Consider the following 24,760-nt stretch of genomic DNA (forward strand, 5'->3'; position numbering starts at 1 on the left):
AAATATTCCATGTTCACAATGATCATAGTACCCTTGAAGGTGACTGTCAGATTTACCTAACCATGACAGGCCTCCATGCTTCAACTGGGCTAATAGAGAGTTGTGTGGTTTGGACACACTGGTATGTGGTTTGTGACCTCCTTACTTCATGTAAGGTCTCCCTACAATGGTCATGCATCACCATTTTGCATATATTTTGATATAAGTTGGCAATTTCTATATATCAAATTAAGATGGCGTGGACACTGGAATCACAAAGATGAGAGTTTATATTCTAATGGACTACTTAAAGCTGTAAGATTCAATTTCAGCATTAATACAAAAATGATAAAAATTACCATGTAGGCATATGTCAGTGCTGTGGACTGTACTGTGTCTTCCCAGAATTCCTGTATTGATACTCTGATCCCCAGTATGATGGAATTTGTAGGTAGGGTCTTTGGGAGATGATCAGGTCATGAGAGCAGAGCCCTCATGATGGAATTCATGCCATTATAAGAAGAGACACTAGAGAGTGAGCTTCCTCCCCTTCTTCTCTGAACATGTGAGGGTGTGATGAGAAGATGGCCATCTGCAATCCAGGAAGCAGGCCCTCACCAGACACGGGATCTGCAGAAACTTTGGTCTTGGACTTCCTAGGCTTCAGAACTGTGGACATACATGCTTGAGGCTGAAGCCATCCCACCTCTGGCAATTTGTTACAGCAGCCCTCACTGAAATAGCCGATTTAGGAATCATATGGGCTGAGTACCTCACACAGTCACCACAATGATCAGCGAACACTTACGTTCTTGCAATGTGTAGTGCTTGAACAGTTTATTTTTCACCCTGGCCAAGATGTATTGTGGGAGGAGGAATACAATTCAAAGTTTTAATTCAGCCAAGATCGTTAAGTGCCTACTGTGTGCAAAGCTTGGCCCAGGAAGCCATGGATCAAGGGAAAGTCAGCTTCTTCCATTGCTTCCCGGCTGGGGTTGGAAGTCAGAAGGGACAGAGATGAGAGAAACAGGCAGGGAGTGGGGCTTGGCTGCCGCCAGGCTGGAAATCAAGCAGAACACTTCCTGTGGTTGTTGGCTGGCTGAAGTAGCGTTGCAGTAACCACATAGTCACCACGTACTTTTGTTTGTTGGGTTTGATGCTCTGGCATCTGGGGCCCTGATGACCTTGGAGGAACTGCCCTTCCCAGGGCTATCCCTGTCCAAAAGACAGTGATGACTCACCCCAGAACACAATTTTCAAATACAGGTTCACCAATTTGGAGCCCACATCCCTGGAGAGCCTCCCCTGTGGGCTCTCATAGAGCTGTCATTCCAGGCCACCCTCCACCCACCCTAATCACCTCAAGGCCAGGTCCCAGACGGGTAGGTGCAGCTCCTCCACGTCAGAACACACGGACATTTCTCAAAGCAGCCAGTTCTATGCCTGCTTATCCTGCCACGCCCTTTCCTAGTGTTGTGCAAACTAAAATAAAAGGCCGCCCCATGCCCTCTGCTTCCCGGCTGACCTTGGTGGGCCCTCTGATGGCAGTATGTGCTCCCTTCTCTGGGATTTCTGAGTATGATAAACCTTCTTTTCAATGGGACTCCCTTCCAGACCTGTTGGTCTCACCATACCGGAATCATCATAAAGCCTATACTGTAAGACAAATCATTGGTGTCTAAAGTTTGCAAAATGCTATGGGCCCGACATGAAGGGGTTCTGGTTGAGACCACTCCATTACCCCTACTTCTCAGACCAGAAAACACAAGAGTTCATGGGAGACAATAATGACAATGAGAAAACAGTAGAAGAACACAGTTGTACCTCTTTATTGGCACAGTAACTTTTCAAAGGCTGGTATGAATAAAAAGTTCCAAGAAGCAAGACAAGGTGGTCTGGAGCCACTGCTCAGAACTTTCCAACAGCCAACGAAAGCACATCAATGAACAAGGCCTTGTATTATGGGAGGGTTGAGGATATACGGGAATCATGCAGCGTACCTCCCAGGGAGAGCATCGCGTGACGCGGCCCATGCTGCTCAAACCAGTGCATGGTAGCGTGCTCCTCTGTACTATTCAGGCCTTTGAATGAACGTGACCATTTTACACCACCAGCTATGGATCGAAGCCATACGTGTTTAACCGAGTGCCATGTGATTGCCTGGACCTATGCTGAAGTCGGGAGGTGAAGTTTAACTAAAGGATGCACAATCCACTTATCCAGAAATACAGGGCATAGGAAAGAACAGCCTCCTCATCCATGAATAACACCTAAAATATGGGACTCCATTCATAGTTTTGCAAGGGTGACACTGGCAAAGCTAAAACAACAATGTAGTTTCAAGATTTGAGGTGTTTTAGGTTAAAAAAAAAAAGGACTGTGGAGGGAAAAAATAATCTAGAAATCATTTTTTAAAACCTGTATTTTGAAGAAAGGGAGCACCACCAATTGCATAAAGTTATAAAATTACAGTAATAAACATGTAAATAATTATCAGGTTTGTCATACCAATAAAACACAAATACCTACAAAGAAATAAGATATATGTCCTGCATAGTGTATTATAATAAAACCATTGGAAGTACAATAAACAGACTGTTGAACAGTAGAAAACAACTGTACAGGGTGTGCATGGACTGCTCCTTCCCTCCACCACGCGCTCTTTCTGACTATGTCCACACTTTTCCCAGCCTCTCTCTTGCTACCTAGAGGTAGCAGAGAGCTGAGCCATAAATGAGGAGCCTGAAAATCAGAGTGTATCACCACAAGATGGATAAGAAAGAATACACACACGCACACACACGTGCGCGTGCACACACACACGCGCACACCGAATCTCATATATTTAGCGTCTGTGTCCTGTGCTTTTTTTGTCTAAATGCGTGGAAAGAAGACACAGCACGTGTCAGAAGGCAGCCTTCTGTTGTTGCAGCCTGGAATCAGCAGGCAGTTCTATTTTGTGAGTCTGCAGTTCAGGCCGCATCAAATGGTGGTGTCCCAGAGCTCAGACGGCAGCCTGTTGCAGGAGGCGCCTTCGGGCTTCTTCAGAAGACTTGGCTTCTTGCAGGGAGGTGGGGGAGGCACTCTGGGCTCAGCGTGGTGCAGGATCTGCTGCCAGTCTTGTCCTTCCTCACAGAGCTTTCTCCTCCAGTCCAAGAGTTCCTGCAGGGCCACACTTTCATTCTCTGAGAGCCTCAGCTGATGGATTACCTGTGGGATGAAGAAAGAGAGGGGGAAAAAAAGGTAGCAGCAAATATTGTGAATGAGTGTGAGGTATGATAGCAACATCTGGATAAAGGGGCAGGGCTGGAGCTGAAACAGGCAGCCTCTTTCCGCAATCTCCATGCACTGCTGCCTCTGGAAACAGCACTGGGCTAGGGAGGCTGTGAATTGCTGTGAGAAGGTGATGACTGCCACACAACATTGGGAACTAGGTGGATCATTAATGTGTGCTGCACCTGCAGAGTTTGCAAGAAGGAATCAGTCTGCTTGACCTATGCCTTCAATTATTGTGTACATTCTTAAGCCATCTTGTACGTTTTCTTCATTTAATTTCTATCCATAATAGATGTTCTCCTGTTAACAGAGCTTCCTCAAGCTTCACTGCATCCTTGGAGCTGCTCCTCCATCTGTCCACGTAGTCAACAGTCAAACATGACTATTAGGCTTACATGACCTCACTTCCTTCCATAAGGCATTGCCCAAAAATGGACCTCTACTCATGAGGGGTCATTCTTAGACAGTACAGAATCAAATCACACTTATGTAGAAACTGTTTTCAACCATTAGGTGTTACAAAAGGCAGTCACCAAAATATCCAGTGAGCTCATTCAAGGCAGGCTAGGTGTGCCTGAAAATATTTTAAGCCTCTTTAGGGTATCTACCTGCATGCTCTGTTTGGTGGTGGTGAGACAAGGCAATGAGCTAAACTAGCAATTGTGTAGTCTCTCAGGCTCTAAGCCCTCAAAGACAGGAACACCATGGGCCTTTGCAGGAAAGCATCAAAACATGTAATGGGATTGGCCACATCATCTTGTGTCACTATGGACCCCGAAAAGAGACACCTGCAAACCGAGCTTATCCCCTGATTTTAGCGAGGGCATGAGACAAGCTGGCTGTGTGGTCACCCTTTCTCTGACAGATGCCAGATGTCTGTAGCAGCTGGACATTGCATATATCAATTTTTCTGACAATTCTAAGGGAGTAGACTGGTTAAAAAAAACCAAGAGATTCTGGAAAACAGAATGGGAATACTGGGGAGAATTCAGAGGAAATGAGAGGGCTCATCCCATCTCCAAAGCACCAACTACTCTGTTCCAGTACCTTTTCTATCTCATCACAACCCTCTCCATTAAAATGAGAGAAAATAAAACAAAACAGAACACAAGTTGTTATGGATCTTTATGTAGAAAACAGTCACTTGAAAGCAGCAAAGGTAGTTAGTGTTCCAGGCCCAATTCTAACACCAACATCTGAGCCTGCTGTTTCCACAGGAAGACTTTCGAGGCTGAGATCAAGGAGATGATGTTTACAGCACAAAGGTCAAACCTATATTCACAGTCCGTAACTAGAGAACTGGAGCTGGTTATTAGCAAAAGGAGCCTCCCCAATTGAATTTACAGACTATGAGAGGAAGGAAAAGCTTAAGGGTAGAAAAGAAGTCTACGGCTACTCAGTCCCTAAAGCAATCCCTAGACATAACAGAGAGTGAACTGCAGAGCAGACTGGGCCACTTCAAAGAGTATTTTTGCTAGTTTTTAATGCTGCATCAGAATGACCTGGAAATGAGAAATTCTGCTGGGCAGACGCTTGTGGAAGCCAGATTGCTTCCACCCTCATCGGAGTGAGCCAAGAAAGCAGGGTGGTGAGAGCATGCATGAAATGAGGTTATTTAGTGGACACTTTGGCTATGCGTGAGCTAGGTGTTTGCCTAAGCAGCTCCCAGGCATTAGCTCGTCAGCTCTTAAGAGCCCTTCTTAAAGTGGGTGCTGTTATTTTGCAGGTGAGGAAACAGGAGCAGGGCAGTCAGGTAATCTGCCCAAAGCTACACGGGAAATGACAGATCCTGGCAACCTGGCCCAAGAGTCCATGCTTTTAGCTGTGACTCTACTGTGCTTAACCCAACTACCATTGTCCAGGATCTTATACAGGCTAAGGATCAGAGTCCCCTGCACCGCGTTCCTATTTCCTTCTTTTTCTGAATGGGACCACAGTCATATCTCTGTTTCTCCAGGAGCGTGTGCCAGCTCCTCCATCATCCTCCATCGGTGTGTGCTGTGCTGGTTACAGTCCCTTCAGATTCATCCCTGTGGACGTGGAACCCTCGTATTCTTGTCCTTGGCACACATTCAGCATACAGTAGTGATCTTTGAAAACAATGTCACCAGATTAGGAAAAAAAACAAAAACAAAAACAAAAAACGTTTAACCGATGGAAGAATATCTCTACCATGTCAACTGATTATTTTCCCCAAGCTTTCTTGAGACAACATCTTTCCTAAATGACACAACTTCCTATTCACTTATTTAGAAAACAAACTGTGGAACTTCCACTTCTGGATAAGATATAATAACAGACTACAGCACGTTACTGTTCCCATTGTAAAAATTTCAAAAATGAGTCAATTACAAAAATCATTTTTCTAAAGCATCGGGAAATTCTGACAAATGGAGAAAATTCCAGATGGACTGAAGCTTTTTGAGGTGAACTGATAATTACCAGCTGCTTCCCCCACCCCACAGGACATGTGCCAATTCTGAGCTCTTCCCCAGATCCAGAGAGTCTTCTCTGGAAGAAAGAGAAACCACATAATATCTTGGAATTGCATCTGACTAAATAAACTAAGTGGAGACTTGTGCATTCTCAAATGCACAGCCATTGTCCACAAGGGACACTCGTTTAGCTGTTCACCTGCAAGGGTGATGGCTGCCTTAGGCTAAAGCTTATAAAAAGCAGAGTGAAATCTCCTACAATGACAGAGGTGCTTCAGAAGTAAAACCCTGGCAGGGGTGATGATGGCTTCTAGCACGTGGCCAGTCTTGTCTTAAAACATTTGCTGGATTTTGAAACTGTGTGAGGCACAAGGCTGCAGAGCCAGGCTGGGAGCTCTGAAACACAGGGCTGAATCCGCTGCCATCTTTCAGTACTAAGGAACAAAGACCTCTCAATCAAAGGCGCAGGCGGATCAAGCCAGAGGATTAGGAGAGCATCGGGGGAGACTGGTTCTCCAGCACAGCCCAGCGAGGAACTACCCTAAGAGTGAAAGTTGATGTCTTCATGGAAACACTGGAAGCCAGAATTACTGGGGGAAAAAAAGGTCAATGTAAAATTCTACACTGAATAAGAAATACGCCTCAACAATGAAAGTGATAATATTGTGTTTTTTTCTTGCTAATTTGTTTGAGTTCCTTGTAGATTCTGAATATTTGTCCTTTGCTGGATGTACAAATTGTGAAGAGTTTTCTCCCACTCTGTGGGTTGTCTGTTTACTCTGCTGACTGTTCCTTTTGCCCCACAAAAGTCCTTTAGTTTAATTAAGTTTCACCTATTTGTTTTTGTTGCATTTGCTTTTTGGTTCTTGGTCATAAAGTCTTTGCCTAAGCCAATGTCGAGAAGGGTTTTCCAATGTTATCTTCTAGAATTTCTATAGTTTCAGGTCTTAGATTTAAGTTCCTGATCCATCTGGAGTTGATTTTTGTATGAGGTGAGAGATGAGGGTCCAATTCTCCTCTATGTGGCTTCCCAATTATTTCAGTACCATTCATTGAATAAGGTGTTCTTTTTCCACTTTATGTTTTTGTTTGCTTTGTTAAAGATCAGTTGACTGTAAGTATTTGGGTTTATTTGTGGGTTCTCTATTCTGTTCCATTGGTCTATCTGCCTATTTTCTACCAGTACCATATTGTTTGGTGACTATGATCTCATAATATAGTTTGAAATCAGATAATGTGATGCCTCCAGGTTTGTTCTTGTTGCTTAGTCTTGCTTTGGCTATATGGACTTTTTGGTTCCATATTAATTTTAGATTGCTTTTTCTAGTTCTGTGAAGAATAATGTTGGTATTTTGATGGGAATTATATTGAATTTGTAAATTGTTTTTGGCAGTATGGTCATTTTCACAATATTGATTCTACCCATCTATGAGCATGGATTGTGTTTCCATTTGTTTGTGTCATCTATGATTTCTTTCAGAATGGACTAAGGACATGAGTAAACAATTCTCAAAAGAAGATATACAAACGTCCAACAAACACATGAAAAAAATACTTAACATCACTAATGATCAGGGAAATGAAAATCGAAACCACAATGTGATACACCTTACTCTCGCAAGAATGACTATTGTCAAAAAAATCAAAAAATAATAAATGTTGGTGTAGACGTGATGAAAAGGGAATACTTCTACACTGCTGTTGGGAATGTGAACTAGTAAAACCACCATGGAAAACAGTGTGGAGATTCCTTAAAGAAATAAAAGTAGAACTATCATTTAATCCAACAATCCCACTGCTGAGTATCTATCCAGAGGAAAAGAAGTCATTATATAAAAAAGATACGTGCACATGCATGTTAGCAGCACAATTTGCAATTGCAAAAATGTGGAATCAGCCCAAATGCCCATCAATCAATAAAGAAACTGGTAAAAACTGGTAAAAGTGGTATATAAGAAACTGGTAAAAGTGGTATATAATGATACACACACACACACACACACACACACACATATATACATATATATACACCTTATATATGATATATAGGATATCGTATATATCTATAATGTATAGATATATGTGTGTGTGTGCATATATATGTGTGTATATATATATATATATATATATATATATATACACACACACACACACATATATGATGGAATACTACTCTGACATAAAAAGTAATGAATTATTGGCATTGGCAGGTACCTGGATGGTACTGGAGACTATTATTCTAAGTAAACTAATTCGGGAATGGAAACCCAAACATTGTATGTTCTCACTCATAAATGGGAGCCAAGCTATGAGGATGCAAAGGCATAAGAATGACACAACAGACTTTGGGGACTGGGAGGAAAGGGCAGGAGGGTTTGAGGGCTGAAATACTACAAATTGGGTTCAGTGTATGCTGCTTGGGTGACGGATGCATCAAAAACTCACAAATCACCATGAAATAACTTACTCGTGTAACCAAATAACACCTGTTCACAAAAAAAAAAAAAAAACTATGGAAATAAAGACATTTTAAAAAGAAAGTGAAATAAAGATGTTTTTGGACAAACAAAAATGAGGAAATTGTCATCAAAACTTTCACACTGATAGAAAGAAATAAGTAAGATTTTTTTTTTTTTTTTTTTTTTTTTTTGATAAAAGAAGATGACTCCAGATGGAAGAAATGGAAATGTAAGAGGGAACTAAGAACACGGGAATTAGTGGACCCATGAGTAAATATAAATTACATGCATGGAATGTCTTATAAACTTTAAATTACATGAAGAATACAAGTGCATGCCAACAACGACTGCAAAACACTGTTGCTGGGATTAGAGTTTCAAGGTCTGAAGGTTCTAGCAGTAACAGAAAAGTGGTCGAAGTTATCAAATCTGTTAGGAAGCAATGAGTCAAGGATGCATGTTTTCTCCTCTTGTGAATAAATATAATATTTAATCAAAGTTAATAAAAGAGTGAAATACTAAATATCCAATAAATCTAAAAGAATGCATGAACTGCAGAGGAAAGGGTATACAAATAGAGACTAATTCCTAACAAGACAAAGTAAAGCATAAAAACCAGACAAATAGGATCCAAATCTCCGCCCAGCAGTTGGTGTTACTCTTCAATCCCCTTATGGCATATGCTGTATTTATCTTGATGCTAGTGTGTTTGATAGACCATACAACTCTGTGCTTACACCAAGCACAAAATACATCCACTCCATATTTCCTCTAAATCCTAAACTCTTTTCAGCAGTTTTCCACAGTGACCAAAAATACGCTAGATGTGACCCTCTGCTTAACCTTCATAATAGGAACAGACTTCAAGATTTGAGTCACTCAATGGAAGCCTAGCAGCAGTGCCAGTCTGCTGAGAGTGACTTTCAGCGGCTGCTCATCTGAATTAGGCTTGTCGGGAAGGATTTTGACAAAAAAAAAAAAAGTCCAAATCCCTTGAGTCATTGCTTCTCTTTTTGGAAAAAAAAAAAAAAATGTTCTCTTATACTTTCAAAGCTCCTCAGTGTTTACTAAAAATATCTGAATTCCCAAGTACCTTATAAAAGGTGAAACTTACTCACACAAACACTTTGAAAGCCCTTTCTTAATGAGGATGTCGATGTCTTGAATAATGTAGTGAGGACAGGACACCATATTTGAATCAACAGACAAGAATTTTGCATAGTTCTTTGATAAGCAAAAATTTGACTGATGTTTGCAATAACCAATTAACATTCACAATAAACCCCTTTATTGAGGGATTTCATGGAAATTTTCTTATTTTCTATTATAGACATCAACAGCTATTGAGTAAAATCCACTAGGTATATAAGAATTGCCAGAATGGCTGAAGTAAGATGCTAACATCTTACATTACTGATCTTGATTTAAAATGAAACCTGCCGGACACAGTGGCTCACACCTGTAATCACAGCACTTTGGAAGGCCAAGGTGGGTGGATCACAAGGTCAAGAAATCGAGACCATCCTGGCCAACATGGTGAAACCCCATCTCTACTAAAAACACACAAAAATTAGCTGGGTGTGGTGGCACGTGACTGTAGTTCCAGCCACTTGGGAGGCTGAGGCAGGAGAATTGCTTGAACCCAGGAGGTGGAGGTTGCAGTGAGCTGAGGTCGTACCACTGCACTCCAGCCCAGTGCCTGGTGATGGAGTGAGACTCTGTCTCAAAAAAATAAAAATAAAATAAAACCAAATAATTTTCACAGGTTATGTTATCATGAAGGTTAAAATTCTATTTAAGACTGTATAATAGGCCACTACCTTCAACCTGGTTGAGAGGGCATTTTAAAATTATCATCTGTGAGACACAAGGAGGAGACCAGTATTCCTTAACGATATTTAATCCGCTATATTTCTATTTATTTATTAGATTCTGAAAAACAAGAATTACTTTTCTCATAGACAGTGAAAAAGCTTTAAAATTTCAGAATAGCAAACAAATGCAATCATGAATGCTAGCTACCTAAATGGCAGTCCCATACTATAAACACAGTACAAAGTATTTAAAATATTTATTGCTGTAAAATCAAGTAAATCAGTGTTTATCCATTCTTTAAACTTTAGGTCCTACTGGTAACAATAAAAACACTCATGGCTTCCTTGACCAATTTTTGATAATCACAATAAATTACATATCATCAAAAAAAAAAGCAATAGCGATTTTGTAACCAAAAGCTTTAGTTTTGGTACCGTTTCTCTTCAGAAAGAGAAAAACTTTCGTCTGGGGATTAAGGATGCTGCTGGCAGTGTGAGGTTGGAGTCAGCTGGCTTCACACCAAGTATAATTCATCCTGATTTGTTTGTACAGTGCAAAGGATGCCATCGTGGTCTCTTTTAACTCCAAGCTCATTTTTCCATTGCTTTAAAATATTTATTATCTTCAGCCCTTATCCCCACTTCAGATAACAAGTCACTTATTTATTTCCTTTTCTGGAACTTTTATAATAGTCTTTGTACACAGAATCATTATCTTTTAGAACCAGAAGGCAAGTGTTATGACTGGGGAAGGAGAAAGGGCTCTCCACATCTGCAAACCTTTGCGCTCGCATCGCCCGCCTCTGCTTGCGGAGCCCCCGCCTCATGAATATGACAAACGCGTTGCTCTTCCAGGAGCTTTTGGACAAGAAAAACACCTAAGTGTCTTAAAGTGTTACACATGGCACAGAGACAGAGCAGGGCAAAATGACATATTTTTGTTTTGTTTTGTTTTGTTTTGTTTTTTAACTTTTTTATTAAACCATTTACCTGGGAAAGGGAGCTTTCTTCACAAGTTCATTAACCTTTGGTCTGATTATTGAGAAATGAGATGGGTACCTAACCAGTTAGAAAAGGGGAGAAGGACAGGCAGGGAGAAGAATTACCATAGGATTTGACGTAGACAAGTGACAGGAATGGCACTAAACTTCATTTTCTAACATGAAATGACAACCCCATGTGGAATTGGAGGATGGTTTTGAGCAGTCAGTATAGCTGAAAAACCTGGCCTCTGGAGCCCGAATGGGTGGGATGGAACCCAAGTTTGTGATACACGTGTGCAATGTTGAGCAAGCATTCACTGGCTTCCTCACCTGTAAAGAGGGACCACAAGAAATCACCTGCCTTGTAACAACTTGGTGTGGATTATATAAGTCACATGTGCAGGTGACTTAAAAGAATGCCTTGAAGAAAAGTAGAGCGTGCTGTTTAAATATGAGCTATTATGATTGTGCTATGGTTAGCTCCTTGACTTGGAAAAAATCCCTAAACACTGCTGAATTATGATTATCCTAATGGCTAAATTAAATAATGCTAAATGAAAGCACTTCTCACGATTTACGGCCTCTTATAAACATAACATAATTTATTCTTTTATTACTAAAAAGAAACCCTGAAACTACTGAGCAATACATTGAACTTAAAACATAACTATGATTTATATATGAGTCAAAACTAAAGAAACTTTTATAGGAAGAATATTGAAAACACTTAGAGCTTTTTTGAATTTTAGGGATAAGAAAAACAAGAGTATAAAGAGATTTTAGTGACCTATTTAAACAATTGTTAAATGCAATGCTTCTGAAGTCAGGGTTTGTATTTTCAGGAGTCTTCAAATTACTTCAACAATTTAAAATGTATTTGCATTTATATATTCATGATATCTTTTTAAAGTAATTGTGCTTTGTATCATCTTGAATATCTATGTTTCAAGCTAGTGCTCAATGAGATTTTTTGTCTTTGTATTTTATTTACAAGTAGGATGAAAGGAGTATTACTATTTATATTGTTGTAGTTAATGAGAAAAGAGCAGATGGATTTAATATGCAATACATATTCTTTTTCCTGCCTGAAAAGCTATGTGATATTGCAAAGTAGGGTATGTTCAAAAGTTGACTGTCAGTTCAAACAGAGATAGTGGTAGGGGTTTGGTTAGCCAGTGATAGAAGGTGGGAAAAATGCATGAAGCTTGAAGGAACTTAATGAACAGAATAATCAGTGCATATGTTTCCAACAGTCACGTCATTTCAGCTAAACAAAATCTCATGCCTAACATCAATGTTGTGAATTGAACTTTTTTTGTGTGTGTGTGCTTTTGTAGACTTTTATCCTACTCAATTACTCAATTCGTTTTGGTTTTATAGCTGAAATGAAAGCTAAAAGAATAAAGAGATTGTGTGTAACATTGTGCATCTATACATTTAATTAACATTGTTGTGAAATAATTTAAGAAACTTTAAGGTCAAAGGGATTTTTCCTTGATTTAAAAAGCATCATGTGTATTACAAGAGTAAGAGAAATGTTGATCTGTTGTGTGTGGATAGAATTAGTTACTGCTTCACAGAGCTATGGTGTCCTTGGAGCCTCAAGTGAGTAAATTAATCTCTATCCATCACAAAGTATCTAGTGTACTCGCTTAGAGAGTTTAAATGGAGTAAGAATATGAATGCATGACCCTAGTTTGAGAGAAGGGAGAAACGTTATCACACAATATTAAATGTGTGGGTCCATTAAAAAAAAAAAAAAGCGTCTTGGGGGTAAATGGGCACCTCGGCTCCATCAAGTCCAGGAAAGAGAAGAGAAGAGAGGGCCTTCAAGCAATGTCAGGCTTCCCCTGAACGCATTCTTACACGTGAGTTGTATTTCACATTCACAGATACAGCGAAGAGATTTTCAAACACTAGAAAGCTCTGGGAACTTATTAAAAATGCTCGGCTGCTCTGAAATCACACAGGGTGTGGGTGGTCCCTGCCCATTTCTTGCTGTGAATTCAGACATGACTAAACAGGTCTGAATGGCCAACGGGTGGAGCCACTGAAGGAGAGGGGAACAGTCACCAGGGCCTCCTGGTGGCTGCACAGCTACCGGTGCCTTAGGGTTAAGGAATCAAACAAACTTACACGTCCCAAATCACTATGTTTGGATGGCACAGAAAATATCGTACGATTCTATAACGGGTACAAAACCGTGTCTTTGAAAACAAAATGGTTTGGTGAATTAGCTAATAAGACACTTGCTAGTTATTCCATAATTTGTATTTTTATTTTTATTTTTATTTTTTTTATTTTTTATTTTTGAGACGGAGTTTCACTCTCGTTACCCAGGCTGGAGTGCAATGGCGCGATCTCGGCTCACCGCAACCTCCGCCTCCTGGGTTCAGGCAATTCTCCTGCCTCAGCCTCCTGAGTAGCTGGGATTACAGGCACGCACCACCATGCCCAGCTAACTTTTTGTATTTTTAGTAGAGACGGGGTTTCACCATGTTGACCAGGATGGTCTCGATCTCTTGACCTCGTGATCCACCCGCCTCGGCCTCCCAAAGTGCTGGGATTACAGGCTTGAGCCACCGCGCCCAGCCCATAATTTGTATTTTTAAAGTTGACATTTGAAAGAGAGCTGAAAGCGTCAAAGTTTGGGGTCCACTTGCAGTTCTGTGATGAGAGAGCAAAGTCACAGTTTATAGGGAGCTAGGGAAATCTGACGTCCAAATAAATTGACAAAAGGAGCCGTTCCACAGACACCAGTGGCCAGGGCGGTATTATTGCTGCAGCGCTTAGGGTGACGCCAGCATTTCCCATACGCAACCTCCTGTCAGTTTAGACGACCAAAATGTGACCTGAGTTAAACTTCTAACACCACCATGTTCTCCTTTCTGCTCTTAAGAAAGAATTACATAAGGTAAAAGCTAAGCCATTTACATTCAATAAATGTCTATGCCTCTGAAGACCAGAAAAGCATTTCAAGCTCCCAGCATGTGCGAACAGATACCTATTTAAAACGATCATGATCCAGACCCATTTCCCTAAGGGCTGCAAAACTCACCCTCAAACAAAATCCCTTCCATTCATTAGGTTTCCAACAAGAAGATTCCTTCACAGAAATGGTAATTCTTAGAAAATTACAATACTCCTTAAGATACTAGTGATTACTAACTTGACAACTGAGTGTGGGGATTTAAAAAATGGTTTTATTCTGTTACTGAGAAAACCTTGGTGATCTGAAATTTAGACATTCAAGACATGAATCTAGTTTCAACTTCTACACCTATATTATAAAGCATCTTGTGGCTCCCAACATCCAGGAGCTATCAATTAGGTAGGAAGGCAGAGTTTGATAAAGTGATGTAAAAACGGAGATTATGCAAGTGTTTTCTCTAAAGTAAGCCTCTTGTAATTAGTTCACTTATTATCAGGGGTTACAAAACACTAAATCTCTCACAATCTGGAGGAAAATACAATGTGATCTAAAGGCTTAATGAGGTTTATTGCTTATGTATATATTTACTAATTTTCAATAATTTCCTATTGGGCAATTATGAGGTCCAGGGCATGAACTAATTAAAAATAAAATGTAAATTTCCTTCACCTTCTATGGATATGCATTCCTGTGGATCATATTAATAAATGTAAATTAATAATTTGCTGCTGATTTTTAACTTAAGTCTTTCCCTTCAAGGATAAAAATAGTCTTTGTTAAATAATTCATATGTAAAATCATGTTGCTGTTCATTTGTCACAGAATTGATTTTTCTATTGACTATTCACCCAAAGGTGAAAAGAGGCATTTACTGACATTTATGGAAATTAAAAGAAGGAAATGTCTTGGCTGACTGAATAGTGAATATTAGTGTTTCAAATGCAAATCACATTTCTACTTGGTGCTAACAAGATGTTGAAGAATTAAACATGTTGAAAAATGAAATTTAAAAAAACAGAGTCTGTGAAACCAAGGTCTACTTAAATAAATCCTAAAGATATAGCATAAACGTGATTTTTAAAAAGTCTTTGATTAAAAGCTTACATGTATGTATACTTCTAAAGAACCAAAAAAATATATATATATCTGAAAGTAAAAACAGCACTTCTGGTTTTTTAAAAGAGTTGGGCCTTCCTAATTCAGAAATATTCGTTTATATAGCAAGACAATTAAATTCATTGTTGGGATTTTGTTTCCTTTGTTGCTTGAGGTTTAAACAAAGGGGAAAATATCCTTTAAAAGACACGTTAAAAATTTTATTGGAAACAAGAGTAGCTATATCTGGACAATAGTGAGGAAGGAAGGCAAGAGAGAGGATTTGCATTTTTTACCTTATCTGGATGCTTTAATTTCTTTAAAAATATCAACAACTATTTTTTACTTTTATAATAAGTAACACTATATTGGAACATACTTAGTATAATTTAAATACAAATTTATTTGCATTTGGAAGCTGATTTTAACCTCTCTACACATAGCTGTGAGTAAAAATGGACTCTGATGAGTGAACATATATGTCTCCTCATACCAACTGAAAGTTATAAAATAGAAACTTAAAATTTTACTACAAACCATGCAATATAATTAATTTGTGACATTTAGGATAAGGATTTTCTATGAACTCTGTTCTCTCGCCACTTTCTTTAGAGAGAAAAAACTCTGTCTATATAATTTGCTTCTTCGAAAATCTTTAATGCCACTGCCTTCCCTTAGCCTAAAGAAAGCATCAAGCCCATATGCTTCGAGAAAGTTCTGTATATTCTGGCCACACTGAATTATTCTAGCCTCGTCATCATCCATTGTGACACAGTCTCTATATTTCAACCCAACCAGATATATGTGGAACACACCCTGGAATTCTATTTTTCTTCCCTACAAGCGTCCTGGTTTGTACGTCCAAATTAAAATACCCTGCCTGATGGATGCCTCCTCAAGGTTTTTGAGGTCCATTTCTAGTATCAGCTTCATGATACTGTCTTATATCCTTAAAGCATTTTCACATGTTAGTACTCTAGTAGACACAACTGTGTGAAATGTGCAGGTTAAATATTTTAGCCTCATTTTATAGATGCAGAAAGTCACCTTTCCAGCCTGAAGTTACTTGGCTAGAAAGTTGTAGAGTCAAAATGCCAATTCAGGTACAGTTGAGTGCAGTCAACTTTTATGTGTATTAATTACACTGCCTTCCAAAAAAGTTTTCCCTGTCAATCAATTAATAAATGTGCTTCAAATGTTTATGAAAATGAAAAGAACTGTGGTGGTTCTATAGGAGTAAGCCAGATGTACACAATCTGACCACCTCCATCAAGGGGTTTTCATTCATACTGAGAAATGAGATATAAATGCATAAAAAATGTATTAAAAATAAAGATGCTTAGACAAGACACAAATACAAAAAAATTAAAAGGCACAAGGATATTAATTGATTAATAACTTACGTATGTGATTACTGCTGTTGGAATACAGAGGAGAAACCACTCATTTAAAGGCAGTGTGGCCATTGTGATGTGTGATTTGATCTGGATTAAAAGGATGAGTAGGGCCGGGCGCGGTGGCTCAAGCCTGTAATCCCAGCACTTTGGGAGGCCGAGGCGGGTGGATCACAAGGTCGAGAGATCGAGACCCACCTGGTCAACATGGTGAAACCCCGTCTCTACTAAAAATACAAAAAAAAAAATTAGCTGGACATGGTGGCGCGTGCCTGTAATCCCAGCTCCTCAGGAGGCTGAGGCAGGAGAATTGCCTGAACCCAGGAGGCGGAGGTTGCGGTGAGCCGAGATCGCACCATTGCACTCCAGCCTGGGTAACAAGAGCGAAACTCCGTCTCAAAAAAAAAAAAAAAAAAAAAAAAAACAACAAAAAAAAACAAGAGAGAGAAAAGCCCTGTGAGATGTGGTATGGGATTTGACAGTTGACTTTGGAGTAACAATAGAGTTGTGAGTAACCAGGAAAGGAGATAAGGTGAGGAAAGCCAGGGTCAAAATCACGGTGGCATGGCACCTACAGCTTTGAGAGAGAGGACTCAAGTAGAAGAACTTCTTCCTACTTCTTACATTACCTGGTATCTTAATTTACATTGTCTTGCAGGACACAGTTTAACTATGAATTCAGTAATTTCTCAAAATAGTTTTTTCCAGAAATAATCATGCTATTTAATCATGTGTAACAGTATTAAATGGAATTAAACAGGAATGAAGAAAATAATTTTGTGAAACTGTATTTTAACACAACCCAATCCAAGTAGATTTAAAAACATCAACTATCATTGGAAAGGGGCACAGATTAACAACTCAATGGGATCCATTAGCAACTCTAAAGTCCAGTGACCTGTCAGTGGCCGCTTGAGAACTGGAGGTAAGAGAGGCACTTCTGTTTAATCACTGAATGTCCTCAAAAAGTGCTGAACCTATTACAATATTTCTATTTCTCAGGGTGTCCAATTTTTTTACAGGGAATTGACTTTCCTTCAGCAAAATTAAGTTCATTTATTTTTGAAAAATTTTTAAGAGTTATGAACTTTATAAACACATAGAGAACATTGTGTGTGTGTGTGTGTGTGTGTGTGTGTGTGTGTGTGTGTGTGTGTGAAGGGTGGCTTGATGGAGAACCAAGTGATCATTATTTTGTATTAACATTTCTTATTAGCATTATTCCTGTAATTCTATCATTGGAAAGCATGAAGAGGCATGATTTTGGCTACCTTAAGGAATAAAGATTACTGAATAATGAAAGCTAAACTTAGGTACCACAAATATTACTGCCTAACATCAACAATAAAATATTAAGCAAATAAATGATGAAGAGGTCCCAGTTAGCTTACCCAAGATGCTATAACAGATACATCATAAGTATCAGTGGCTTGGCACAAAAGAAGGATATTTCTTGCTCATTTTGAAGCAACAATCTGATGAGTGCGTGACCTTTCATGTCACCATAAGTGAACCTGGCCTCTTTTTGAGACTTGGAGGATTTCGTATCGAGCTTTGGGGTAAGAAAGATAACAGAAGATCAGGCAAGGTTGGTTTGCATGGGCTGCACTTGTAAATGGTACCCCTTACTATGGCTCTCATTCCATTGGCTAGTCTCAGTCAGATGACTACTCCTAACCACAAGGGGTGCTGGGGCATGTAGTTTAGCTTTGTGATTAAGAAAAAGAAGGCACGGGTTTGGCAGGCACAGCATCTGCCACTGTGACTCTGGGGCCAATACCAGTGCCTTTAAGATACTGTCAGGGGAAATAATGTGGGTACAAATGTTAGAGAAAAGAAAAACAGATGTCAAGGAGGATTCAGAAGGAAAAGAGACAAGACTTGGCGAAAGTAGGCAAAATACGAAAGTAAATATTTTAAATTAAATTTAAATTCTAGAAACATGGTAAAAATCACCTGCAAGTGTATAAAATTAATTTAATTCCACCTGGGCTTAAAAAATCTAGGCTTCTTATATTACTGATGGCATGACACTTCTTTTCAATATCACAGTTCATCTGCTTTAGAAACAGAGTCAGAAATACAAAATGACAGTTTCAAATAATAATGTAATCATATAAATTAGAGAAAACTCAGGTCTACTAGGTCTACGGAGGTCATAAAATACATACCTTCATCACTGTGAGCTGACTCTATTTCAGCATAATGGAAATCCTTCTATTCTCTTAGCCTGAAATTTGCTTTCAAAATTGTCAGAAAATATGGGACCCAGGTTCCCTGGAGTCTCTCTTCCAATTCTCTGATCTCTTGAGCAGAAACAAAGCTGTATGTGTAATATTTTCAACTTACAAAAAAAGGCAAATGTTTAACCTTTACTTATACTCTGAACAGATTAAAGCTTCCAAACCTAGCAAAATGATTTTAAAGAAAGTTGTAATATAATACAGTCATAATTGGTGTTTGATATTTAGCCTCTTGTTGTAGTTTATAACTGGAAAATATCCCTTTCCTAGAATTAACACTTATAGTAATTTCAACCACACTTGAACATCTAGTGACAAGTAGAGTAATCTCACTGCAGCCACACTGGCCATTCTGCAATGCAGGCATGCTCCTACCTCAGGGCCTTGCCTGTCGCCTTTGCCTGGAACACTGCCCCGACTTCAGCACTGGTCTCTCCCTGACTTCCATATCTTTGCTCAGGGAGGCTTTTGTTGATCCCTGATTTACAATTGCAGCTCCACACAACCTTCCTCCTCACCACTTTCCACTCTAGTCCCTCCAAACCTTGCTTACCCTGTTTAATATTTTCTACTTTCCACATTTTTTTTAGTATATTACACATTTTACTTAAATGTTGCTTACTTTCCCATGCTAGAATTTAACTTCTATGAGGACAAACAAGTTTGCTTTGTAACAAGGTATCCCAAGTGCTGTGACCTATGCTTAGCACAAGCAGAACTGCTGATCAGTGAATGAGCCTTTGAAAATCCAATTTTATGCAATCCACTCTCTTGGAATGCTAAATGTATAGTATTATATGCATTAAGTTGCTTTATGCATTGCTTGTAAATGCATGCATATAATTGAATGGAATTACAAACCTTGTATATTATTCTTGATAGGTAATGTAAGGGATGTTCCATAGTCATTTTCATTATATGTCACTTTCAAATTATATAACTTTACAAGCCAATCACTGTATAAAATGTGACTTCACTTTAATTTCGTCCAACCAGCCAAGCAACTGCCTGTGATCCTAATTACCATGTTTATTGATACATTTTTAACACGGAATGAAATTAAAAGTATTTCGTAAAGTTAGGGAATAATATATCCATCAGTTTCTCTTAATTCTTCTGGGGCTGCTACTGGTTAACAATTACATTGAGCTGGCAAATTATTGAATGCTTTGTGTTTGGAATTCAAAAGCAATTAATATGCATTTAATGCACTCTATAAGCTCACAGGTCTATCAAGGTACACACACACACACACACACACACACACACACACACGATTATATTACACTGGCTTATTGTATGTCACTGAGGCGACATACTCAGTATTAGGAGGAAGCCAGAAGCACAGCCTTATGTTGTGAAAAGTTTGGAACAAAAAAAAATGTAAAATTACATTGCTAACACATACCATTCTCAAAAACAAAGTTCAGATAGCTTAAATCCCTAAATGTAAAAAATCAACCTAAACTTTATAAAAACCTAATAGGATGATATCCTTATGGCAGGCAGCAGTAAAAGAATTTTTTCCCTTAAAAAATTGTATAAGAAAGATTTTCTTAAACAGAACAACACAATTACAAATCATGAAGGTAAGGATTAATCAGTTTGACTGTATTAACATTAAAACTTGATGTGGGATAAATGCATGAACCGGTAAACCCACTACAGTCTAATTCTCTCATCAATTACAAATCAAACTTTCTATAAAATACAAACCATCTATCTGAGTAATTGGGAAAGTTAACAAAAACACAACAACAAAAAACAAGCATATTGTGGTAGGGAATCAAAATATAGAGAATGAACGCAGAATAATGGCATGCTCAGGTAAACAAAACTAAGATTTCTTGGGCCTACTGTAAATGAAATGCTAAAGGGAGATCTTTAAGCTGATGTTAAATGATACCGGAAAGAAACTCAGAACTTCAGGAATGAAGGAGAGCCACAGAAATTCTATGTATTGGGTTAACATAAAAGACAATTCTTCCCGACTATTTTCTTCCTGTATGACTGTCAAAATTGAAAAGTTACAACATGGCCTGGGGGGTTTCAATGTACATAGATGTAGCACACGAGACAACACTGCTAAGCAAAGACAGGTGATAAAGAGTGAGGGACCAAGATGGTTGACCAGTGTGGACTGAAATCAGGTGTGTATATATTACAATTTTAATTTACCAACAGGTAATGTAAAATGAAATTTTAAAAATATCCAAATAATCTGTAAGAAGCCATCATAAGGAAACAGAAGAATGAAAACAGCAGGGACAATCATAAAAGCACATAATAAAACTAATATACTTTGTGATGGTGAATACTGCCAATTTGATTGGATTGAAGGTTGCAAAGTATTTTTCCTGGGTGTGTCTGTGAGGATGTTGCCAAAGGAGATCAACATTTGAATCAGTGGACTGGGGGTGGGCACCATCTAATCAGCTGCCGGCACTGCTGGAATAAAGCAGGCAGGAGAACATGGAAGGAGCTGACTTGCTGAGTCTTCTGGCCTTTATCTTTCTCCTGTGTTGGATGCTTCCTTCCCTTGAACATTGGACTCCGACTTCTTCAGCTTTTGGACTCTTGGACTTACATCAGTGATTTGCCAGGGACTCTCAGGCCTTCGGTCTCAGACTGAAGACTGCATTGTTGACTTCCCTACTTTTGAGGTTTTGGGACTTGGACTGGCTTCTTTTCTCCTCAGCTTGCAGATGGCCTGTCATAGGACTTCACCTTGTGATTGTGTGAGTTAATTCTCCTAATAAACTCCTCTTTATATATTCATCTATCATGTTCATTCTGTCCCTCTAGAGAACCCGTGTAATACATACTTAAATCTAACCATATTAGTAATTGCATTAATAGAAATGGTCTGAAGAAAGATTATCTGATTAGATAAAAATAAATAAGACTCATCTGTTATGTTGCTTACAGAAATCTCATGTCAAATACAGAAATATAAACACATTGAAGGGATGAATTTTTGGGGAGGAGGAGGCAAAATGTTCTAAAATTATACTGTACAGATAGTTGCACAACACTAAGAAGTTAAGAAAAAACACTAAATTTACATAACTTAAAGGCATGGATTGTGTGGTATGTGAATTATATCTTGATAAAACTATTTTAAAAAGTAAATGATAAAAAAATACCTTGTGGACAATGAGCAAAAGAATGGAGTGGTTATATTAATTTCAGACAAAGTAGACTTATGACAAAGAAATAAAAATAAAAAATGAAATTGTATAATGATGAAAAGATCTTCACCAAAAGATGCAATAATCTTAAAAGTCTTTGTATCTAAAATATAGCTTCCAAATGCATGAAGCAAAAACTGATGAAACAGAAAGATGTGAACAAAGCCACAGCATAGTCGGAGACTTCTGTGCTCTTCTCTCAGTAATAGATGAAAAATGCAGACAGAAAGCCAGCAGAGACATGGATGTGGACATGAGTAACCAACCTGACCTACTCCACTCTTCCAGAAGACTCCAGCCAATGGAAGAAGAATACAATTTTTTTTTTCAAGTACACAAGGAAAGTTCACCCAGACAGGTCGTATCCTGGTCCATAAAACATTTTAGTACATTTAAGAGAACTGAAATCCTACAAGGCATACCGTCAGATCATAGCAGAATTAAACTAGAATTCAGATGCAGAAAGGTACCTGAAAAACCCCAAATACTTGGAAAGCATCAATATTAGTCAAAAGTCTCATGGGAAATTAGAAAATTTTTTGAACTGAATGAAAATGGAAACAAAACAAATTAAGATTTGTGATATGCAGCTATTTCAGTGTTGAGATGGAAATGTATAACTCTATTAAATGCTTTTATTAGGAGAAAAGAAACACTTCAAATCTGTGATCTATGCTATCTATTTAAGAAAACAGAAAAAGAGAAAATTAAACCCAAAGCAAGCAAACGAAAAGAAAATAGAGACTGGCAAGACGGCTGAATAGGAATGGCTCCTGTCTGTCGCTCACAGCAAGATCAATGCAGAAAGCAGGTGATTTCTGCATTTCCAACAGAGGTACCTGGTAAATCTCATTGGGACTGGTTGGACAGTGGATGCAGCCCAAGGAGGGCAAGCTGAAGCAGGGTGGGGTATCGCCTCACCAGGGAAGTGTAAGGGGTTGGGGAACTCCCTCTCCTAGCAAAGGGAAGTCATTAGAGACTGTACCATGCAGTCCAGCCCAGATACTGTGCTTTTCCCATGGTCTTCACAACCCATAGACCAGGAGATCCCCTCTGGTGCCTGTGCCACCAGGAACCTAGGTTTCCAGCACAAAAATGAGCAGCTGTTTGGGTAGACACAGAGCTAGCTGCAGAAGTTGTTTATTTATTTATTTATTTATTTATTTTTTAAATTATTATTATTATCTTTATCATATCCCAGTGTGCCTAGAATGCCAGTGAAACAGAACTGTTCACTCCTCTGGAAAGGGGGGCTGAAGCCAGGAAGCCAAGTGATTTGGCTTGGCAGGTCCCACCCCCACGGAGCCCAGCAAGCTAAGATACACTGGCTTGAAATTCTCATTGCCTGCACAGCAGTCTGAGCTTGACCTGGAATGCTCCAGCTTGATGAGGGGAGGGGTATCTGCCATTGCTGAGGCTTTGATAGGTGGTTTTCCCATCACGGTGTAAACAAACCCAGTGGGAAGTTCAAACTGGGTAGAGCCCACTGCAGCTCAGCAAGGCCTCTGCAGCCAGATTGTCAGTTTAGATTCCTCCTCTCTGAGCAGGGCATCTCTGAAAAAAAGGCAGCAGCTCCATTCAGAAACTTATATATAGTACCCCAATCTCCTTGGGATAGAGTACCTGGAGGAGAAGGTGGCTATGGGCACAGCTTCAGCAGACTTAAATGTCCCTGCCTGATGGCTCTGAAGGAAGCAGCGGATCTCCAGCAGACTGCCTCCTGAAGTGGGTCCCTGACTCCATGTATCTGGACTGGGAGACACCTCCCAGTAGGGGCCATCAGACACCTCATACAGGAGAGCTCTGGGTGGCGTCCGGCAGGTGCCCCTCTGGGACGAAGGTACCAGCGGAAAAAACAGGCAGTAATCTTTGCTGTTCTGTAGCCTCCACTGCTGTTCCCCAGACAAACAGGGTCTGGAGTGGACCTCCAGCAAACACCAGCAGACCTGCAGAGGGGCTTGACAGAGGAAAACTAACAAACAGAAATAAATAGTATCAACATCAAGAAAAAGAGTGTCTACTCAGAGACCCCATCCAAAGGCCACCAACATCAAAGACCAAAGGTAGATAAATCCATGAAGATGAGGAGAAATCAGCCCAGAAAGGCTATAATTTCAAAAACCAAAATGCCTCTTCTCCTCCAAAGGATTACAACTCTTCACCAGCAAGGGAACAAAACTGGATGGAGAATGAGTTTGATGAATCGACAGAAGTATACTTCAGAAGGTGAATAATAACAAACTCCTCCAAGCTAACGGAGCATGTTCTAACCCAATGCAAGGACGCTAAGAACCTTGTGAAAAGGTTAGATGAATTGCTAAATAGAGTAACCAGCTTAGAGAAGAACATAAATGACCTGATGTAGCTGAAAAACACAGCATGAGAACTTTGTGGAGCATACACAAGTATCAGTAGCCACATTGATCAAGCAGAAGAAAGGGTATCAGAGATTGAAGATTAACTCAGTGAAATAAAGTGAGAAGACAAGATGAGAGAAAAAAAGAGTGCAAAGAAATGAACAAAGCCCCCAAGAAATATGGGACTGTGAAAACCCAAATCTATGTTTGACTGGTACCTAAAACTGATGAGGAGAATGGAACCAAGTTGGAAAACACTCTTTAGGATATTATCCAGGAGAACTTCCCCAACCTAGCAAGGAAGGTCAACATTCAAATTCAGGAAATACAGACAACACCACAAAGATACTCCTTGAGAAGAGCAACCCCAAGACACATGATTATCAGATTCACCAAAGTTGAAATGAAGGAAAAATGTTAAGGGCAGCCAGAGAGACAGGTGACATTACCTACAAAGGGAAGCCCATCAGACTAATAATGGATTTTTCTGCAGAAACTCTATAAGACAGAATAGAGTGGGGCCAATATTCAACATTCTTAAAGAAAAGAATTTTCAACCCAGAATTTCATATTCAGCCAAACTCAGCTTCATAAGTGAAGGA

At 39.3% G+C, this 24,760-nt stretch overlaps 1 protein-coding gene across 4 annotated transcripts in view; it reads right to left on the reverse strand.

Moving 5' to 3' along the window:
• Positions 1 to 1,786: 1,786 nt before the first annotated feature.
• MYO16 (myosin XVI) overlaps positions 1,787 to 24,760 on the reverse strand; it is a 695,568-nt gene continuing 672,594 nt past the window's right edge. For all 4 annotated transcript variants that reach the window (XM_074387449.1, XM_074387448.1, XM_074387447.1 and 1 more), the window contains one exon: positions 1,787 to 3,189. In XM_074387449.1, the coding sequence (XP_074243550.1) occupies positions 2,962 to 3,189 (228 nt within the window). In that variant the 3' untranslated portion in view covers positions 1,787 to 2,961. The remainder of the gene's footprint in view (positions 3,190 to 24,760) is intronic.

This window comes from Saimiri boliviensis, chromosome 16 (genome assembly GCF_048565385.1).
Source record: "Saimiri boliviensis isolate mSaiBol1 chromosome 16, mSaiBol1.pri, whole genome shotgun sequence".
Taxonomy (NCBI): Eukaryota; Metazoa; Chordata; class Mammalia; order Primates; family Cebidae; genus Saimiri; species Saimiri boliviensis.